The following is a 20,032-nucleotide window of genomic DNA, read 5'->3' on the forward strand; positions in this document are numbered from 1 at the left end:
CTTGTATTGTAGTGGATATGAACTTGTATCTTTCCCTAGAAGGGGCTGATGAATCAAACCCTCCTCTTTAGATGAGCAGCTTGATTTCTACATATCTCAGTAGAAACAGCCATACTTTGCATATATCTCAAACGACCTTCTTGTCTTGTAGCTTTCAGAAGATTAAACCTTTAAAAGAAGGACAAATATTGTCTAGGACTTGACTTTCAACACGCCCATACGTCACTTATCGTTGACTTATCGAGCAGATTCTGAAAAGTGTGAATCAAGACGCAAATAATTATAATCGAAAGGTGAGACTTTAATCAAATTTTAAAACAGTTGAAAAAGGTTAGCAATACACTTCTATATACTTTACCACACTGAAGCCACACATTACAAACGAATTTAATAAATACGATAAATTTGAGAGCTAGTCCAGGACAACCTTTTGCTAAAATATGAAGAAAATTTATACATAATCGGTGTATTTACATTGATAAAAAATTAAAACGACATTTGTTTTACTAGAAAGAAGGATGCCGACGAAAATAATTTACAACGTACAATGATAGACATATTTCATTCGATTCGTGTTCACTGATGACGGGTTTAACATAAAGGTGACATTCTATCTTAAGGGGTTTACTTAACAATTGATAAGCACGCTTAAAAAGTTCCAAGGATATTAGGCGAATGTTTTTCTTTCAAACGATTATATTATGCTGTCCTCATAAACCTAAACCACTAATATCTCACACAAAGCTAGCACTGCACAAACAAGGCTGCGCAATATCTCCACCTTTCAGCTTCTGTCTATATGTCTCGCGTTCACTCTGCTATTTGCCTCTGTTTGTCTGCCTATCTCTACCTTTAACTCTCTAAAGCCTGGTTTTTATATAACGTTATTCGATGGCGATGATCCCCAAGGCATAGCATCCCCAATGGTCTGGAACCATCCCTGACGGTCGGATGGTCCCCGTTGTTACAGTCGGATGAGCATGTGAAGATACTGTTAAACCGTTTTTGGGGAGGGAACAAATATAAGAAATAAATTAGGAGTATTCAAAAATCGACAAATTAATTTACGTTTTACAATACTGTTTGATACAAGAATGCATAAAATTGATACATGGCGCCTTTTGTGCAAAATTATACAAGGGTACGAATGATTAGAGTGTAACTATCAAGATAAAACAATTGCATACTCTAGACTATTGTTCCCTATGAATATATAACAGTTTCAGTCATTGATATAGATCAAGCCGCGGTCGGTAATGTAGCAATAACGGTTTTGTCTGAAATAAAAGGAAATGCGTAAGTTAATGATTTATGACAAAAACAAACATCAATCCGTGAAGTGAAATCCCAGGAGGTGGGGGGGGGGCAAAGTTAGCCTACATGGTAGAGAGGTATCCATGGCGACTGCTCCCAGGCTTTAATCACAGGAAAGAAATTCTAAGGGTAACTGCAACTGTGAGGTGTCCATTCATTAAATTATTATATGCAAAACAAATTGTTCAATGTTTGGTGTTGACCCTTATTTGGAGATGTGCGTTAAAGAGGGTTAAAGAGAAGTCCATTACAAGGGAGTGTATGTTGTTTGAGGGGGAAGTGTTCTTTACAGGGAGGTGCTTATTGTTGTGAAAAGCCTGTTGCAGACAAGTTTCATATATTCAATGCAATGTGATATTAAGGAATAGCAATTTAATATTGCAATTCAAAAAAACGGCCACTTTGAACAGAATCACGGAATCGATCAGGCAATGTTTTTAAACTTTTTAAAGAAGCAATAAATTAAGGATTCTTATGCAATGAAACTGAAGGTCTTCAATGGCAATGAAGAAAGTGTTTAAAAAATTGTTGTATAACTTTCTGTTTAAGTGTTTGTAAATATTTAAGGTTTTTTCGCGATGACGCCATCTCGTTTGTAATTGGAAGTATTAGCAAAGTTTAAAAACTAACAACATTCGTTTTATTTCCAAAAATAATTCATTACAGTTGATGACAGCAACAGCTGTTGCTGGATGTCATTCTACATGTCGGTATAAATAACCTCTCTGTTGAAAATCTTCTTGTTATTATCTTTAGTGTCAAGAACTTTTTCCAAACAAATTGCCGTCATCATCATCAATTGTAATGTCTAATAGCACAAAAACGAAACGTCATATCAAGAATTCAAAAGCAGTTCCTTCGTTATTCTGGTATTCTTGTAGGTATTCTTGCATAAATGAAATAAAAATTATCAGTTTATTGCTCCTTTAAGGGGTTGAGAACTCATTTTTAGAGAATTCTAAAAAACCTAAAAACCCAAAAACTATAGACGGCATGTTATAGATGTTAGCGTGTACAGTGCCAAAGTAGTGAGTGTATTTTGGCTAAAATATTAAAAAAGGGAAAAAACAAACTTACTTTTAACTTCCATCTCGTTGCACTTAGAAACTTAAGTGTATGGTCTTTACCGAGAATTTCATCGTTACAAAGAACATCAACCTGAAACAGTTGGCTACTCTATAGAAATACTTTCAAAAATCAGATATTTTTGAAAAAACGTACACTTTGAAAGGCAGAATGATTCAATAAAGAGGAGCAACCGTTAGAAGATAAAATAACACTAAAAGCAGCGAAACAGTACATAAAGCATAATTGACGTTTTGCGGTTGTACATTTAAAGCTTATAACTAAACAGAGAGAGGTAAGTGTTTTGAGGTATACATCTATATATATATTTTTACAAATCAAAAGCAAGTATTGGATTTTTTCGGTATTCCCTTGTCTTTTCATTAGCAAAGGTAGACAGTTTTGGATAATGTACCACGACTTTCAAGAAAGCAGTCTAACAAGAACAGGATATGGGATATTGACGTGCAAACTGACAAGAAAAGGTTCCTTTGCAACCATCAAAAACAACGGATTTTACGCCTACATACCTTTTTCATTTCAAACTGGCATAGGTCAGAGAAAAAAAGTTGATAGAGCTAGACTTTCATGGCAGGTTTGTGAGGAATTCACACAAGAAGACCTTACTTATGAAGCTTCAATTATTCAGTAGATTTACACACAATCTTATTCTCGTTGATAAAGAAAACGACAACTCAATTTTTGCAGAAGTGACAGGTATAACGGCTTCTGACTACTTGATTTGTCCCAACCCGGACGAAATTTAGCAATATGGGCGGAGAAAATGTAAATCAAAACGAAAAATGTGATAATAAGAAGACTAATGATTTTTCTACTTATTTGAAACAGTTTGATAACATCAGCTCTGAAGTTATGTATTCTTTTCTAAACAGATTGAAATAGTTTATTGTTGATTTTTAAACGTGATGTATTCTCTCTACATATGTTATGTTATACAAAAAGTAGGACAATATTTCCAAATCTTGAGCAGGTTTCAGTAGCTAGTATCGTTTATAGCACAGCGTACATTAATAATCATTAATAACATTAATAATTAAGTTATCGAATACAATGTCTAGGCCAATATGATGAACAATATCGTAATTAAAATACGTACCTCTTTACAACTTTCTAGATTTAGCTTCCCTGATATAAACTTTTTGATATGGCCAACGGTTGCATATGATGAGCATTTCAAATACTTTCTTTTAAGAGGCTAGAAATAATCATATTTAATATACTAACATATATGATAATAAATAATTATTATCCATGATAATATGGTAATAATTATAACCAAATAAGCCTTTGGTACTACTAAATTTTGAAAAAACATGAAGGGACGAAAACCTATAAAGTACTTTTCGTCTGACGCCTTAAAGCTTAGACGTCGTTTAATGACTTTAAATCATTTTTATAAATTAAGTGTATTTGGAAAGGCAGTTGGTTAAAAGGTTGGTTAAAAAAGTTCATCAAACGGTTGTCAAAAAGAAATTATCTTTGAATACCCGGGAAAATGATACGAAAATGTATTTTATTCTGATGATTCTGATGCAAGTCAATACTTTTTGGCAGTGTTAAATATATAATTAAATCAGCTTGGTTTCACTTCTTCATAAAGATCCTAGATCAGAGAGATTTACAGTTTATCACACTGATATAGTCTTAACAACATCACTCTCAACATTTAATTATCAATATGGGCAGAGATTAGAAATACAGCAAGCAAATCCTTAAATATTATGCATACTAAGCAAGCATACCTTGAGTTTTCGTTTTGGATCTTTAGGTCTACAAAAAATCAGATAGAGTCTTCAATATAATGACATAACCATTAAATGGATTTATGGACAATGATCCCTCCTTGGTCTTAGAATTGAAGCAAAACAATCAAATAGGTCACAAACAAAAACTATTTGTGAAAAGATGCAAATTAAATGTTTGTAAAACCATTTTGCAGATAATGCATTATTGGTAACTGGAAAATTTTATCAAGTGAAGTCATCAACAGTTCGATTGTGCAACAATTTGAATGAGCATATGATTGAGTAAAATATGTAGACAGATTTTTGTACATTTAGATTTAGCCACGTGACAGAGCGTAACACGGCTTTATAGTTCTCATGATCTTCCACTCTCTTAACTACATATAATGCATATAATGATTCTGGTTGGTGGCGGCTACATCTGCGTTTGAATAGAAATCACTAAAAATCAGTCTAAAACAAATGATTGAAATACCTATCATATTCTAAGCACAGAGCAATATGCTCCTCTTGTTTCTGAACTTCGTGCACTATTGGTTCCTGTCTTTTCGGCAAGGTGTCTTCAGTTTTGCATTCACTTGTCTCACAAATTTCTTTATCTACAAAATATCCACATAAAATACACTAAAACAAGGGAAGATTAATTCGCAAACATGTACTTTTAGAGATCATTCCTTGCATATTTTTAAGTTGTTCTAGCAAACATGCCACAATGAACTTTATCTTTCTTTTTACCCCCATGATTTATGTTGAGCGATGAGAATTTTGTTTGTTATTGACTTTCTTTGGCATGTCAAATAATTCTTAAGTGTGATATCAAAAGGAGAATAAAATTTACCAAGTTGGTAAATTTTATTCTCCTTTTGATATCACACTTAAGAATTATTTGACATGCCAAAGAAAGTCAATAACAAACAAAATTCTCATCGCTCAACATAAATCATAGGGGTAAAAAGAAGGGGTGTAGCATCTAGAATAGGAGTCAATAAGATCCAACAATATGATAACGCAAGCAGCTATACCAAGATTCACTTGGAATTACATATACTTAAAAAGGTATTTGTCCCTCCCCTCCAAATCAAAACATAAATGCTACACTCCTGAGATACTCGTTTTCTAATAGAATTATAGCACACTCCGAGTACAGTCAGTTCACTTAAAGTTACACTTGTTTACATTAAAGAACAAGAATAACAATTAAGAATTATTGGAAACTTGAGAGTAAATTTTCCCCATAAGAATTTATAAAGGTAATTGTGTAAAAACCAGCTTCATTGTTGTTTTCACAGCTATTGAATTTCTTTAAGTAGTTGGAAACCAATACTGGAGTTAGTAACCAAACATTACAATGTGTCACATAACCTTTCGAATCAATCTATTGCTTGTGGTTGAAATAGATACGGTTTTCCGATAAAAAGGTGTTTCGAAACCTTATCAGGGCCTTGACAAGAACTGTAACACTAACAGGGACGTAGCTTGTCATTTTATTAAGAAGTATTGTAAACTCCTCTTAGAGTCACTCTGGCAAAAGTCACACTACTTGTTACAGTCACATTCTGTTCACACACTGTAACACTAACAGGGACGTAGCTTGTCATTTTATTAAGAAGTATTGTAAACTCCTCTTAGAGTCACTCTGGCAAAAGTCACACTACTTGTTACAGTCACATTATGTTTACAGCTTTAAAAATAAAACATTTGATGGGTCTATGATTCGAATCTGCTGTAATCAATAATACATCCTTTTGGCTTGCTCAGCCTTGCCGCTCATATAAACAGCATCATCAAGCTCATACATTAACCATTGGTTTTGACAGCTCACATACCAAGCTACTAAATGTAAGCTCACAACAATAAAATGAGAAACAATTCAATAAGTATCAAAATGAAATAGACTTTTAACAACATGAGGTGTCAAGCATGTACTCTTTATTTCAAGCCAAGCAAAGAGAAGATGAGGTTCAACAAACAGGAAAGAATGTGAGTTGGGATGTAGCCAAAATAAGTATTAGGGAATAAGGGGCTGTGGTTAGCTTAGTGGTTAGCTGAGAAACAAGGTTGGAGAAACATTATTTCCTACTTGTCGAACCTTGTCTTCTCTTGCTAGGCTTGTTTCCTTTGAAGGCAGAGCAAGTACATGCTCGAAACATATTGTTTTTAACAGTCAATTTCATTTTTGTAACTAAGTTATTTTCTCATTACATTGTCACACTTTGGATTAAGTACCACAGACAATTGGCACATTCTACCAAATGTAAGGCTTAAAAAGCTGTTTATATATGTTAAAAAACATATCATTGCCTAAACACAATATTCATAAATTGATTTCAGAAATGTTGATGTTCTAAAAAACTACTTGATATACAAACCTGGACTGTTTCTTTCTGGCACTGGTAGACCAAGATCAGCATAAAATTTTGATTCTTCTAAAGCTTCCCCTAGGAATACAGTCAAAAAACATTTATATATATCAAGGCATCCTGAAAAAGCAAAATAGCAGGTTATAAAAAGTATTATCACCCCATAATCAAACATATAATGTTGAATGTTGGTAAAAAAAACTCTCAGGCAGTGCTAAATGTTTTATGGGCTTGTACTTGTTTGGTCTCCATGGCCTCTCCTTCTTGAAGTTCATGGCAAGGCCATTGCTGCCCTAAAGTTTGATGTGCTCTCAAAAGCAAAGAGGAAGCAGTTAAGACAAATTTTGTTAGATTTTAAAATAAGAATCTGGAAGGGCAGAGATTGGTTTCAAAATGTGGGAAGGGGCTTTGATACTGCTATTTTGTAGAGCATAAATTAGTGGATCTCTAGAAATCCGGGGGGGGGGCAGGCTCAAGTCCCTTAGTCCCACCACTATCTCAGCCCTTGAGCATCAAACACAAAAAATGTTTTTCATAAATCTTGAAAACAACACATAATTAAAAAAGTTAAATGATGAATGCTCTTACTTTCTTTTAAACCAGGAACTAGTTTATAAACTAGATCTTGCTTAGTTCTATCTTGCCTATAAAAGAAGGAGCTAGGCATAAGATGAGAAATGAGACCCCATCAGTAACAACAGGGCAAGAATAAAAGGTGCAACAAAATTTGTCATGATCATCATTCAAGAATGTCTATAACTTATTTCCATCATTCAAAAATGAAAAGCCAACGTAGAGTAAACAGAATCTTTATTTATATTCTGCAAGCCCAACAACCTTAAAGTGGTGTTGGGACTGTAGCCTCCACACTTTGTTACTAACAAGTTGTGGCAACAAAGATAATAGTGGCAAACTTTTGTGGGAGTTGTAAGCCAGTTGGTAAACTAGCCAACTTGTCAAGAGACCCTAGTCTAAATTGGGTTTTGGCATCCCTGATAAATGTCTGTGAATATGTCAAAAAATTGTATAATCTGTAAATATAATTTGCTTACAAATAACAATGAACATTTCCACATCAGATAATAACTCCAGTGTAACAGCAAAAACGATATTTACCTAATACAATGCAGTGTACAAACAACAATCAATACAAAGAAGGATGAAGCAATGTTTGAAGGCAAAGACAACTTCTAGAAGGATTCAACCAGCATCAATTAGTCATTCTTAGCAAAATAATTTTACAAGCTCTGAATTATCATTTTTAAATAAGAAACATTTCAGAGGACTCTGCGATGAAATAAAAAATAAACCCATATTGTTTAGTTTGGAATTAATAAGTTGTGCAGTAAACTGTGCAGTTCTAATAGGTTCTTTCCAATTTCCACTAAACTAAATTTTTGACATTAAATAAATACAATGAGCATAGTTATCATTTATTGGTACAAGTAACATGTAGAAAGAGAAACCAGTTTATAAGTAGTTTACCTGATAAAGTTGAGAGCACAACTTTGAGAAATTAGCAAGTCACAAGTTGGGCAAGTATTTTTTCCTTTCAGATATTTAACAATGCAGCCCTTGCAAACTGCAAGAAAAAGCAAATGAATAGCATGGATACTGAAAATTACTTTGTTAATTACTTAAATACACAAAAAGTGTCAGCAAACACTAACACTAGGAAAAGATTCAAGAGAATTTTTTTGATAGTCATATATGGCAGTAGCATCTTTTGAATTTTGGCCCTTATTCATAGATTTAGCATAAACAGTGAAAAATTTACCAAAGCTTCATTAAGGGAAACAATTTCATGTTGAGTGCTGATGAAAGGTACTGCTGAGTACATGTTAAATGATTTGGAATTAAATTAAGGCAAAAGCTGATTCCAGCAAGTTAAATGTACTATGGTTAGATGTTTAAACATGACAAATCATGCACACTATGGGTAATTCAATATTTATTTTACATAATGGCTTTCCCAACATTTCTTTGAGTGCTTTTAATGAACTACAAACAAAAAGTATTTAAAGCAAATCAATTAGGAGAAGAGAATTCTATACCACCAGAATGAAATACAGCAAATAAGACAACTTACAAGTATGTAAACACTCAGTGATAGCAGTTGCATCAATAAGGTATCCATTGCAAATTCCACAAGATAAAAATTCTACCAATTCAGTTAACTTTATTTTTGTCTCCATATTTGAAATATTGATTTCTAGAAAAAAATAATACTTGAAAAAAGTTTTTGGAAGATGACAAACCCCTTTGTACACTATTGAAAGATAGATATATTGATATCATACTTGGAATAGAGTTTTCATTGAAAGTTTATATACCTTGGCAAAGTTATATACCTAAGTTCTAACAGAATCTGTGTATTATACTTTAGTGCTCAAATGTCTATTTTAGTCATCCACTATACATAAACTTTTCAAACATGAATCTTAAGGTAAACTGGGAATAGAAAGCACACTTAGCTAAGGCAAAACAGAGATTTAAAATGTAGCATTTCTCTATTTACTCCGTTTGCAACAAATTACGACCAAATCAAATCTAATTCAAATTACAGTTCTACTGAACACATTGGGAATTTACTTTGAAAGAGAGTGCGACAGAGCCATCAGGACTTCAAAGCATTCGTGACATATCAATTAATATAAGAGATGTTAATCTTCTGAATTAGGAATCGAATATCTGGGAGTATCCTGGGCATGGATACATATCAGCTGCCAATACACATTTTGCGGTGATTGCATAAGCACGCGGAGAAAAGTAATATATACCGGTGACATTTCTCTAGAAATAAAAGTCTTTGTAGAGTACAAAGCGCTTCATAAAGTCAAAAACCTGAAAACTGTGCTAAAGTAGTATGCTTTTCGAAATACATTAGCAATTTGTCTCAAATTTCACGGACAGAACTAGCTCAGATACCATCCTATCGTCTTCGTCTTTCTTCGCATAATTTTACAGCTACAAAGTTGACATAATTTAAGGCATTGTATCAAGACGCTCACCTAAAATTCTCTGACAGCTGTATTTATTTCTTTACAGCCACTTTTCATAACAGAAAATTGCTGGCTGTCAAAAAGTATTTCACGGCTTTTTCTTGTGTTCTTCCTGTCAATCAAACTCTTTTGGATTTATCAATTTTTAATGGGATTTTGTTTGAAATTAATCATGTCACCATGTCACGCATCAGCCAACACCATTCAATCTCGATTTGGAATTTGAAAACAATACATTGCAAATCACAGCCTCACTTTGGAAAATGAGCGAAATTCCCATAGATCTCTATGGAAATGCCGCAAATCCTTGATGAAACCCCCAGCTACTTATTAAGATTTTGTAAATCACCAAACCGAAGTATTTATCACAGCACAGGAAGATATCTAAGCCTAGAATATTGATATTTGTATTGAATATTGATATTTCTTCGACAATGAATCGCTGTTAAATCGCTGTTACAGTTTGTTCACTCTCAGTTGAGCGGGCTTATTAAAATACAAAAATTGGTATGTAAGTTGGCTTATGTAAAGGGGGGAGGTGGTAATTCAAGGGAGCTTTTACAAGGGGCAGGTTTTTGGTAAATACATAGGATAATTGAGACCTATTTTATAAGAAACTCCACTCTGAATAGGGGATTTGGGGGGGGGGTTGCAAAAAGAAAGCTTAATGTAATCTGTGTACTTTTCCTGCTTCAGTATTTCGCATATAATTTTGCTGATTAAGTGATAAAATATCTAAAATTCATAAAAAATTTAAAACTTTTCTAAAAAAATTGGTAGACTGAACTTTTATCTCGTAGCTTATTCCCAAAACAAATAAGAAAACCAAAACAAGGCAATGAGTCAAGAAATGGTAATTTAATATTTTATACTTGGGTATACATTTCTTGACTAAATCCAAGGTTATGCTGTATGAAAACGAAAATCGAGGACACCCCACTCTCCATTTTTGTTTACCAATAGGGTCTTTACGGTTGACTAACGAGAAAAACCGCATGGGTTGAAACACAAAAATATGAACAATGGGGATTTAAACACAGTAACAATTCTCTGTTATATGGCTTACTATCATGTGAATTACAAAAGCTACAGATCCAGAATACTGCTGCAAGATTCTTAACAGTATAATAAAATAATTATTCATTTATTTCCAGTAGGCGTTGTTTACAGTAGTAGCTGAAAGATAAGCAAATTAAAGCCAAGCAGGTGAACACAGACCTTGTCACCAGTATTGGAGAGACTTCGTTGACAAGCAGGATACAGTACAAAATACTCGTCTTAACCTTAAAGTGTTTGAATAATCTAGCGGTGAACTATCTTATGTAAATTATTAAAGAATTATTAAAATTACGCAAGGCTTCTCGTTGGACTAGATCTGCTGGTGATGAACTACACTCATTTTTTTATAGGAAATTGGCTATAAGAAACGAGTTCTGGACAGTCAGAAAAAATTAAGAAACTTCAGTACTCGAGCAAAAAAAATTAAGAAACTATTAAATCGTGATAAAACTGAGAACAACGAAATTTTGTAAAATCCAAGAACATGTTGGCCTAGAATTTAAGACACAAGGGATGGATAAAAATAAACTTCCCACATCTAAATACAGCATCAGAACGGAAGCGAATCTCTTGACGTTAAAAAAAGTTTCCAGAACGTTAAGAAACTAGAGTACTCAAAATCGACCTTTGTTTCTTATAAAAAAATGAGTGTATTACTATTAGAGGTAGAAATACCAATTTAGTTACGGCTGGTGATCGTGCGTTCATGAATTTTATCCCTTCTCTTTAGGAACAGACTCCCCTACTCAATTAGAGCATGTGATACTTTATAAACCATTTAATCTTGTTTGAAGACAAATTTATTTAAACATTATTTTATCAAATAAATTGTCTTAACTTTGATTTTAATGAATCAGAACCTTTAAACTTTCGCCCTTTTTAGATGATTTTAAATTACACTTAGTGTTTTCAATTATAATGCGCCTATGAGCCATGTAAATATATGACACAATATAAGTGTTTTTACTATTACTATCATTATTTTCATTATTAATCTCTCAATTTGTTCTCTTGGCATCTTTGGGCAATCATGTTCTACTTTTACAGATATGCTGGACAATCCTGCTGTTGAAAATTTCCATCATCGTCACATCTATCTTGGTTTATCAAAGGTCATAATTCGGTGCACCTACTTTATATTTTGCCGTAGAAACAAACCTTGGCCTAACCCAGAGCTTCTTTCAATCTAGTTTTCTATCTCCACCTATACCAATTACCAACACCATCACTACAATCTTTATTGTCATTATCAACATCAACATCACTTTTGTCATCCTCATCAGCATTATCAACATCAGGCTTATATTTATGCTGTGTACAACTGTTTCTTTTCTTCTCAATGTAAGTGTGCCACTACAAACTACCTTGTAATAGTGAGGTTTGTAAGTGTTATGTTTTTCAAAATGAAATGACAACTGGTTTAAAAAAGAGCTTTGTGGCATTCTGTTTAGTAAATAAAAGCGGGCGGGCAAAATATATCTACTTTTCTAAACACTCCTGAACTTTCATGGCATCACATCTAATTGATAAAGACAGTACTCAGCCCTATTCGGTGTAGTTGCTCTGCAAGTCTTATTTGTAAAACTATACAAAGAGAAATAGCAAAATAGAAGGATACACAACTAAACAACAAGAAACAAAAACAAGTTGCTACTCGATCAGTTACGTTATAAATGTTCTTATCGAAATTGAAAACATTCAAATATACGAAAGATATCCTGATTTATTGTCTATTTTGACAACATAATTATTTTGCAGAGTAGTTACTTTGTTATACTGCTCATCGCAGATTTTGCGCATGAATAAGAATCTTTTTGTCTTCATCCATTAAACAGACTTTTTGCAGTTATGATAGTGACAATGATGATCAGAGATATAGTTAACACCTATCCTTAAGAATGACAGATCAAATGCGATTTTCAAGTGGGCTGACTATGTGAGACAAGATATGAAGTACATCAGATTGATTTGTTTTGCACATCTACTGCAAACCTTATGGCTAGAAAACATTTAAACTTGAAACTGTACTCTTTTTGCGGTACAGAACTTGAAAATAACTTTGACAAAAGCAAACATCTTATAGCGATTTCATTGTATTCCTTCGGACCCTTATTCTGACCTTTTATGCTCTGAGGAGTGTCAGACGAAAAAGCTTTGAGCCAATAATTTACAAAATGTTGGTTTTTTTCAAAGTCATTCTAAACTCTATCTAAAAACACCCTACATCGGATGCTTTGTTCAAGGGTCTCGGACAATAACTAAAGCATTGCTTGCAGTTTACTTAAATTTACGCTGTTAAAAAGTCCCTCTACCTAGGCAGGAAATCATCAATCCCCCTAGCTGACAAGCAAACATACGTTGCCAGCCAGATAAAACAACGGCACGGCAAGACGTCTGCTTTGGGTTACTGAGAAACGGTTTAACAATGAGAATACGCCAAACAACCTTTGCTGATACTATTTTCCTCTGTTTAGGTTCACTACATTTGATATTCATTTTTTATCCTAGTCTAGAGGGAAAGATCATTTTTCAAACAATATTTTAAAAAGCTATAATGTTGTGTTCCATATAAGAATAGCACTAGTTTTATTATCATATAAGAGGTAGTAAATACAATACCAAAGACTCGAGGCAATAAAACATAAAATAGAATAAACTAAAATTGTTTAGTGTCTGACTTTTGCCTTCCTTTTTCCTTCTGTTTCTCGCTCATATTCAATTTCAATCTTTGGTCTCTTCCTCATTGATTTCTGTTTCACATCTTCTTCCAGCTCATCTTCGCTAGACCCTGAGATATCCTTTAAAAAAGAAAAGAACATATTCAATAAAGAAAGGGAACACTAATTAGCAGGGAAAATGTATTGAATATTTGAAATGCAAATATTGAAAAAAGTTGTGGAGGTTTAAGCAAGTCTTTGTGAAAGATGTTCTGGCTAATTTAACCCTCTTTTGGTAAAATTTTCAAAATATCAAAAACTGCAACAAAAACTGATGTCAAAAAGCAACAAAAAAACAATTATAAAACTTCAATTGAAACTATGAAAAGAGCAACTACCTCAATATCACTAATATCACTTTCTTCAATTTCTTCACCATCAACAAATTCTGGCAGTTCATCATCTTCCTGTGAATAAACAAACAAGAGAAAATAAAATCCAACTGCGATTAACATGGCAACAATGCAACCATATCAAATTTTTACAAACAGTAATAAAAATCAGATTGTGTTAGCGTAGCCTTTCGTTGATTTCTAAAATATTTTGACTAACACATAGAGTTTGAGAGTAGGAATCTGAAATACGGTCCAGGTAATTTCCACCACGATTACATAAAGAAAATAGAAAATTGAAAATAGAATCTATAAAACGCTTTCAGATTCTGAATCCAATGTCAAATGACCCTCAACACTAGTGTCAAATACCGAAGGCATTGCTTCCAATTCCATGATGTCATATAACTTATAAATGAAATGATCCCCCTATGTTTCCCTAAGGGCTTACTTAATTTTCAACTGTTTAAGATGCTCATACGAAAGGGCATAAACACGAGATTTTCGGTATTATATTTTGGAATCTATTTTCTATGAGACAAAATGAAACAATGCAACTTGTTTCACACGCGAAACAAAATCTTGTATCATATAGTGCTTAGTGCTTAAAATCATAATGTGCTCCTAACTACCGGCTGATGTGTGATTCGATAAACATCTCACAAAACACAACGCAACGAAAATATAAATGATAAAGACATTTTAAACGGCAACGCTGAAATATTCCCTAAACATTACACGCATAACTATTTGCCCCACCTACTCTTTGATTCATGCTATCGACTTTTGACGCTAACCCTTTACCTAAAGACAATACATTAACACTGGTACACATTGCAACTATTCCGGCCACCTTTGCTTTGCAAAATAAATTACAAGCTACAAAGCATTGAGATCTCGAAAATTACATAATTAATTAAGTTCAATAATTTAGCAAACTAACCTCTTCTTCTTCAACTTCCAAGTCTTCATACTGTTAAAATAACACAAGGTGTGAATTATACATTAATTATTTAACAACAAACTGAGGTAGCACAAAAAGAAAAAAGAAAAGCTAACAAAACTGCAATCAGACTGTCTCGAAGCTAAACACAAAAAAGAAATATTTGTCGACTTGTAAACGGGTACTTTCTCAGCCACTTAAGAAAATGTTGATGCAACAGAAATCCTTAGTTAGGGAAATATTACAGTACATGATTGGTTTTCTATCAAGATTTGACTAAATTGTTGACCAAAAAGTGGTTAGGTTATGCTTAGATATGTAACAGCTAAGCAGAGTGGCATTGAATAAGTATTATTAGGCCTAACCTCAGCTTCCCCGTGATCGGACTCAAGTTCTTCTTCATCTAGAGCTTTATCGAACGCAGTTGAGGGGAAATTGTAGATGTCACCATACTGCAAGATAAAGTATGATTTAATGGAAAGAAAATAATACATTGTCATGATATATCTGCATGTATTTGTCAAATAAGAAGTCTATAAATCTGATGGATTAAAGCAATTTATCTTCAAATCGTGTTATATAATCAATTGTGTGACTATGAAGCAGTTTTCATATATTTACTGGTTCAGGTCTTCTAGCTTTATAGATAGGGCATATAAAAGTGTACTGTGTTTAAATTTCAATATGATTTTCTTTCTCGTGCATATTTCAAATTTGTATGCGCTTATTGAGTGAACATTACAAATAAACACAATGAGGGTAATAAATAGAATATCTTAAACCAAACTTGTCCAGTTAAAACCGTAGTGCCCTTGCCCTGGAATTCCAAACAGTGAAACACAAATTTTGTGAGGCAGAATAGGTTGTTACTTACTGTTCCCTTCTTTAGTCTTTCCAAAAGTTCCTTCTCAATTGATTTCTCGATTTGTGCAGCTGAAAGAGCCTTTGTCTGGAAAAAAGCAAAGTGAGAAAAATTATTGACATAAGACAGAAAAGATCTCCAAGGGTGGTATGAAATCCAACTTAAGGATGCAAAGTTGCAAGTCTTAAAAAGGCAGAAGAAACGACACCTTTTTTATAAGGGCAAAATAGGTTGAGAACACTATTGTGGTACTTTTGTTAAGGATATAATTGGTCTCGAGGGTTCAGTTTCAATTATCAATTATCAAATGGTAGGTTACAATTTTCAACATGTACCAAACTGTAGTAATACACAGAGAGACAAAGTGCTGTTGCTTGCACCAAGGGTTAAACACAACAGGAATAGAACATTTCCTCAATATAACATGCTTACAAAGCAACGCTACACTGAACTAATAACCAACTAACCTAACTGACGCTATTTGGGGTGTATATATTCACTGGGGAAAACTGTAATTTGTTGGGTTTTTGCCTGATTAATTTTATGTTATTTTGTCTCATTCTGTGTAGTGTTTTAGTTCTTCTTATGCTATTCCATTTAGCAGGTGAGCATAACGTGTTTGTATATTGGCAATGTGGTTTCAGCAAATATGTGTGATTGTATTCTTGGCATCAATCAGTGCTTGTGAGTTGGTGTTGGATGGTTAAGATCAAGCTTGAATTAATAAAAGTTTTGTCTCTTTCAGCTTAGGCCTTACATGTCCCTTGACGCAAGCAGCAGCAGTCTATAAACAAAATTAAGACAAACCTCTCTCCTTGCTTCCCTTCTCTCAATCTTCTTGCTTATTGGGACAAGTTTCTTCCTGGAAAGATAGAACGATTTTCGAGATAGTACTTGCTGATACCTTAAATGCGTCTGGTTCATCCTCTCATATATTAAAACGTTTGATAACATGAGAACAGCGATTCTCAACATTCTTCCGTTTTGCTGTTAAATTTTGATACATATTTTATCTATCTAGGCTTTCCTAACTTTCTACACAAGTCCGCCTGGATCCTTTACTGTTCATCATTGCTATTGCTTTTCCTTTTTTTGAATGTTTTTAGCTAAATAGTTCCTTATTCTCTGATCAAAATGATTCTTTATACCAAATTAAAATTAATAAACAACAATACAAGTAAAATATATACTTTGTTATAAACTTTAAAAAAAAATTATTTGAAAGCTGCAAAATTAATTGAGCCTTGTGTTATAGGCATAAGCCTTCTAAGTATATAAGGCTGGATTTTAAGAATGTCAATGCTTCAAAGAAAGACTTTCCACGAACTTGATCAACGTTAACAAAAAAGCGCCAAAATGAAGGACTCATTGTCCTGATCGAAAAGTTTAATACTTATTTTGGCAGAATCTTCACCCTGCACTTTTTTGAGTGTTGAAAGATTTTGCCCTTGTGAATTGACTGAAATAATAGATCATGTGACCTTTGCTGCGATAATATTCCATTCACAGAAACAATAGATCATGTGATTTGTCAGAGGTATTTAGTTTCTGACAATGAACAACTTTTGACCACAGGGAACGATATTTCTGCAAAATGTTTTATACTCACTGTGTTTTAAGCTTCAGCTTTCTCATTCGAATTAGATACTAAAAAATAAATGAATAGTTTACAGCCACTGAACGTAGTTAAATTATTATGGGTAGAAAAATAACGTAAGGGGAACATCTTTTTTTAATTAGCAGATTAAAAATTAGGGTAACAGGTTGTTTTCCAACTTTGAGAATGTCCTCACCTTTTCTTACATGTACCCACCACTGTTTCTAACGATAAAGTATACATTCTAAAATAAATTTTATGTTTGTAATTCTAGAGAATAAGTGCAAAGCTGGATGTAGAAAATGCATTGGTTGCTTTAACCTTTTAACATTCAACTTGTAACAGACATCTACGCAAACAAAAACAAAACACAGAACACAGATATTATATTTCCACCATTAAATTCAGAGAAGGAAGAGATCTGTCTAAGCACAAAACATAAAGTTTGTATTCACCTGTTTTATTCTTGTCAACCTCTGTTTACATCTGTGTATTATATAGTTTGGCCAATATATGAGATTTTTGTCTATCTGCTCAAGTGCTTTTTCGTAGTTTTTTGATAGTTTCACCTTTTCCCAAAGTTTTGCTGGTGAATGTGCTCTCTCGATTGTTTTCATATATAAATAGCAGACACCTGTTAAAATATAGTAGAATACAATAATAATAAAGTGAAAAAGCAGTTTGTCAATGTCACTCCTCCAAATAAAATGACCTTGCTTTTTGCTACTTAACAGATTACATCTTTCTACTTTAATGAAGGTATTTCTAAAATTTATTCTTAAAATCTTCTTGGATTTTTTATTTTCTCCTATCTAGAAACAAAACCAGAGCAGGAATAGTATTACTTCAGTGCTACAACTGTTTCCATCTGAGTGCAATAAAATGGTTCTTAAACAAAGAAAAAAGCAGCACAGTTAACTTTTTTCAATCAGAAAATAAATGTGAGAGATTATAAGCTTGATTTGATGCTCAATGGAACAAGCTTTGGTAAATAAAAATAGATGAATAAATTCCCCTTTGTGTTTTCAAATAATAAAGCCTTTAAATGCTCACAGATTAACATACCATCATGCTCTCTAACAGTTGCGTATCTGCTATTTGCAAGAGGACACGAACTCTTGTTACAGAGCCCTGTAAGGCTGTATTCATTTCGACAGAATGTCTTTGTTTCAGTTCTGAAATGAAACATGCCAGATTTCTATTAATTATATACCATAGAATCAGCAATTATTAAAATAAGCAATTTTTCATTGAGAAAAATAAAAATTATAGATGTAATCTAATCATTCGTCAAAAATTATGCAAAACTAATTCTTTATTTATTGATATCAATATCTATAATTGGCATTAGCCAATAAGCTTGGGAAAGATTTTTGTCATGGTGCAAAAAACATTTCCTAAAAACTCAGATTTTTGAAGCCTTGAAAAATATCAAACGTTCTGCCAAAAGTAAACCAAAGTGCCAGGCTGATAAAACCTAATTTTCAAAACCTTGGCATGGTTAGAAAAATATAAAATATTGTTCAGAGTTTAGTAGTTGGGAATTTGTTTTCCTTTTTTGTAGGTTGGGAGTTGGCACTTTTTCTGGATACTTTGCTCAATTTTTAATTTCATCAAATAGCAATGAAAATGAGAAACCATACTTTGTTTTGAAAGAGCAAAATCCCTTGTCAATCAGCTGCCAAATGACCTAGAGTATGAAAAAAGAAGATTGTTGATGTTTATCTTATGCATGAAAATCTACACTTGAGGTTTTCTGTGAGATTTATCATGGACACTTAAACCGTGTCATCAGCCATGCTTTATTCAAAAGTCCAAAAAGACCAGTTGATACTTTCCTCTGTTGTGTGATTTAGCCAATAGAGACAAATAGGGAGAATAATCTTCTGTAGTTGGCATGTTAGGTTCATGTCAACTTCATCACAGTATTGACCACACTTTTAGTAACAAATCTATATAAATCATGTTTTCAAATTTGCAATACTGTAGGGTTCAGGGGCCCCAAAAATTAATCATCCTTGCATTCCCAACTTGCTCAGCATCATCACTATACTAGAGACCTTGTTGAAATATGCCTTAAACTCATTTTGTACTGCAAAGCATCCTTTATCTTTAGGCCAGACTGTCATTGTCAAAGTGTGCCCTTCTCTGTGATTCCCTTTACAATCGAGTGAGACTGCTTGAAATTATTCTCCAAACAGGCATATCCCACAAATGGTGTTAAGCTGGTGCTCAGGTGGGTTGAAATTTTTCAGGGCCTCATTTGTTTTCTTCATAGCACTAGACCTCAGTGTATGGAAACTTGTGCTTCTTTATTGTTGTTGTTTTCCTCCACAATGTATTCTCAACCTGAATTTTGTTGCTTTTTATAACATAACTGCTGTAACACGTCGTGGAGTTCAAAACATACTGAATCTGAATCTGCCTGGAAACATTTTCTGGTTTTTAAAAAGTGAGATTTTACTAATCATTTCATTATCTTTCTACATTACTACATTTTTAGTCTTGTTTCATCTTTTTGATGTTTTGTTCTGATCCTAGTTTATAAGTGGCAATTTTTTGCTGTTTAACATTCAAAGTTAAGGTGCATGGAAAAAACACAAACAGGAAACATTTTCATTTCTTCCATGTATCCATCAGCCTTGCAAGATACATTATGTTGGGTCGTTATCAAAAGCAAACTTCTTATAACTATTTTGAAATAGTTTTAGGTTTATGTTATATTCAAATATAATGTAATTAACTTGCTAATGCTGCTGGGAATTCGAGTTTGATTCACGTGTTTTGCTGTTTCGTTTCGCAAAGCCCTTTAGGCCATATACCTTAACATGACAAATTGCTTCATACGTAGCCATACTTACAGTATCGTGCTGCATCTTTCGATAGTGAACTTTCTGTTAATCTCCCAACTGACTTGTGCTTCTTGGGATATTTGCACCTTAAAATTTGAAGTTTCAATGGGCCTTAGTTTCCCACGAGTTCGTGATTGACCAAGAGGCTCGCCTCGTACTGCTT

At 33.3% G+C, this 20,032-nt stretch overlaps 2 protein-coding genes across 2 annotated transcripts; both read right to left on the reverse strand.

Annotated features, from left to right (window-relative positions):
• Positions 1-282: 282 nt before the first annotated feature.
• Positions 283-9,825, reverse strand: LOC135696060 (polycomb group RING finger protein 3). The gene is made up of 10 exons (XM_065215330.2): positions 9,517-9,825; positions 8,595-8,717; positions 7,991-8,087; positions 7,094-7,149; positions 6,515-6,583; positions 4,621-4,744; positions 4,143-4,170; positions 3,497-3,595; positions 2,392-2,472; positions 283-1,277 (listed from the first exon to the last, which is right to left on the reverse strand). Exons 2-10 carry the CDS (start codon positions 8,698-8,700, stop codon positions 1,227-1,229), a joined length of 711 nt encoding a protein of 236 aa, XP_065071402.1. The 5' UTR covers positions 8,701-8,717; positions 9,517-9,825; the 3' UTR covers positions 283-1,226.
• Positions 9,826-12,213: 2,388 nt separating this feature from the next.
• On the reverse strand, positions 12,214-20,020 carry LOC135696058 (protein MAK16 homolog A). The gene is made up of 11 exons (XM_065215328.2): positions 19,879-20,020; positions 18,661-18,707; positions 18,083-18,192; positions 17,473-17,651; positions 17,030-17,067; positions 16,228-16,282; positions 15,433-15,507; positions 14,924-15,010; positions 14,559-14,588; positions 13,622-13,690; positions 12,214-13,364 (listed from the first exon to the last, which is right to left on the reverse strand). Exons 1-11 carry the CDS (start codon positions 19,891-19,893, stop codon positions 13,233-13,235), a joined length of 837 nt encoding a protein of 278 aa, XP_065071400.1. The 5' UTR covers positions 19,894-20,020; the 3' UTR covers positions 12,214-13,232.
• Between the last annotated feature and the right edge of the window lie 12 nt (positions 20,021-20,032).

This window comes from Rhopilema esculentum, chromosome 14 (genome assembly GCF_057945365.1).
Source record: "Rhopilema esculentum isolate cy_ngs chromosome 14, ASM5794536v1, whole genome shotgun sequence".
NCBI classification, from domain to species: domain Eukaryota; kingdom Metazoa; phylum Cnidaria; class Scyphozoa; order Rhizostomeae; family Rhizostomatidae; genus Rhopilema; species Rhopilema esculentum.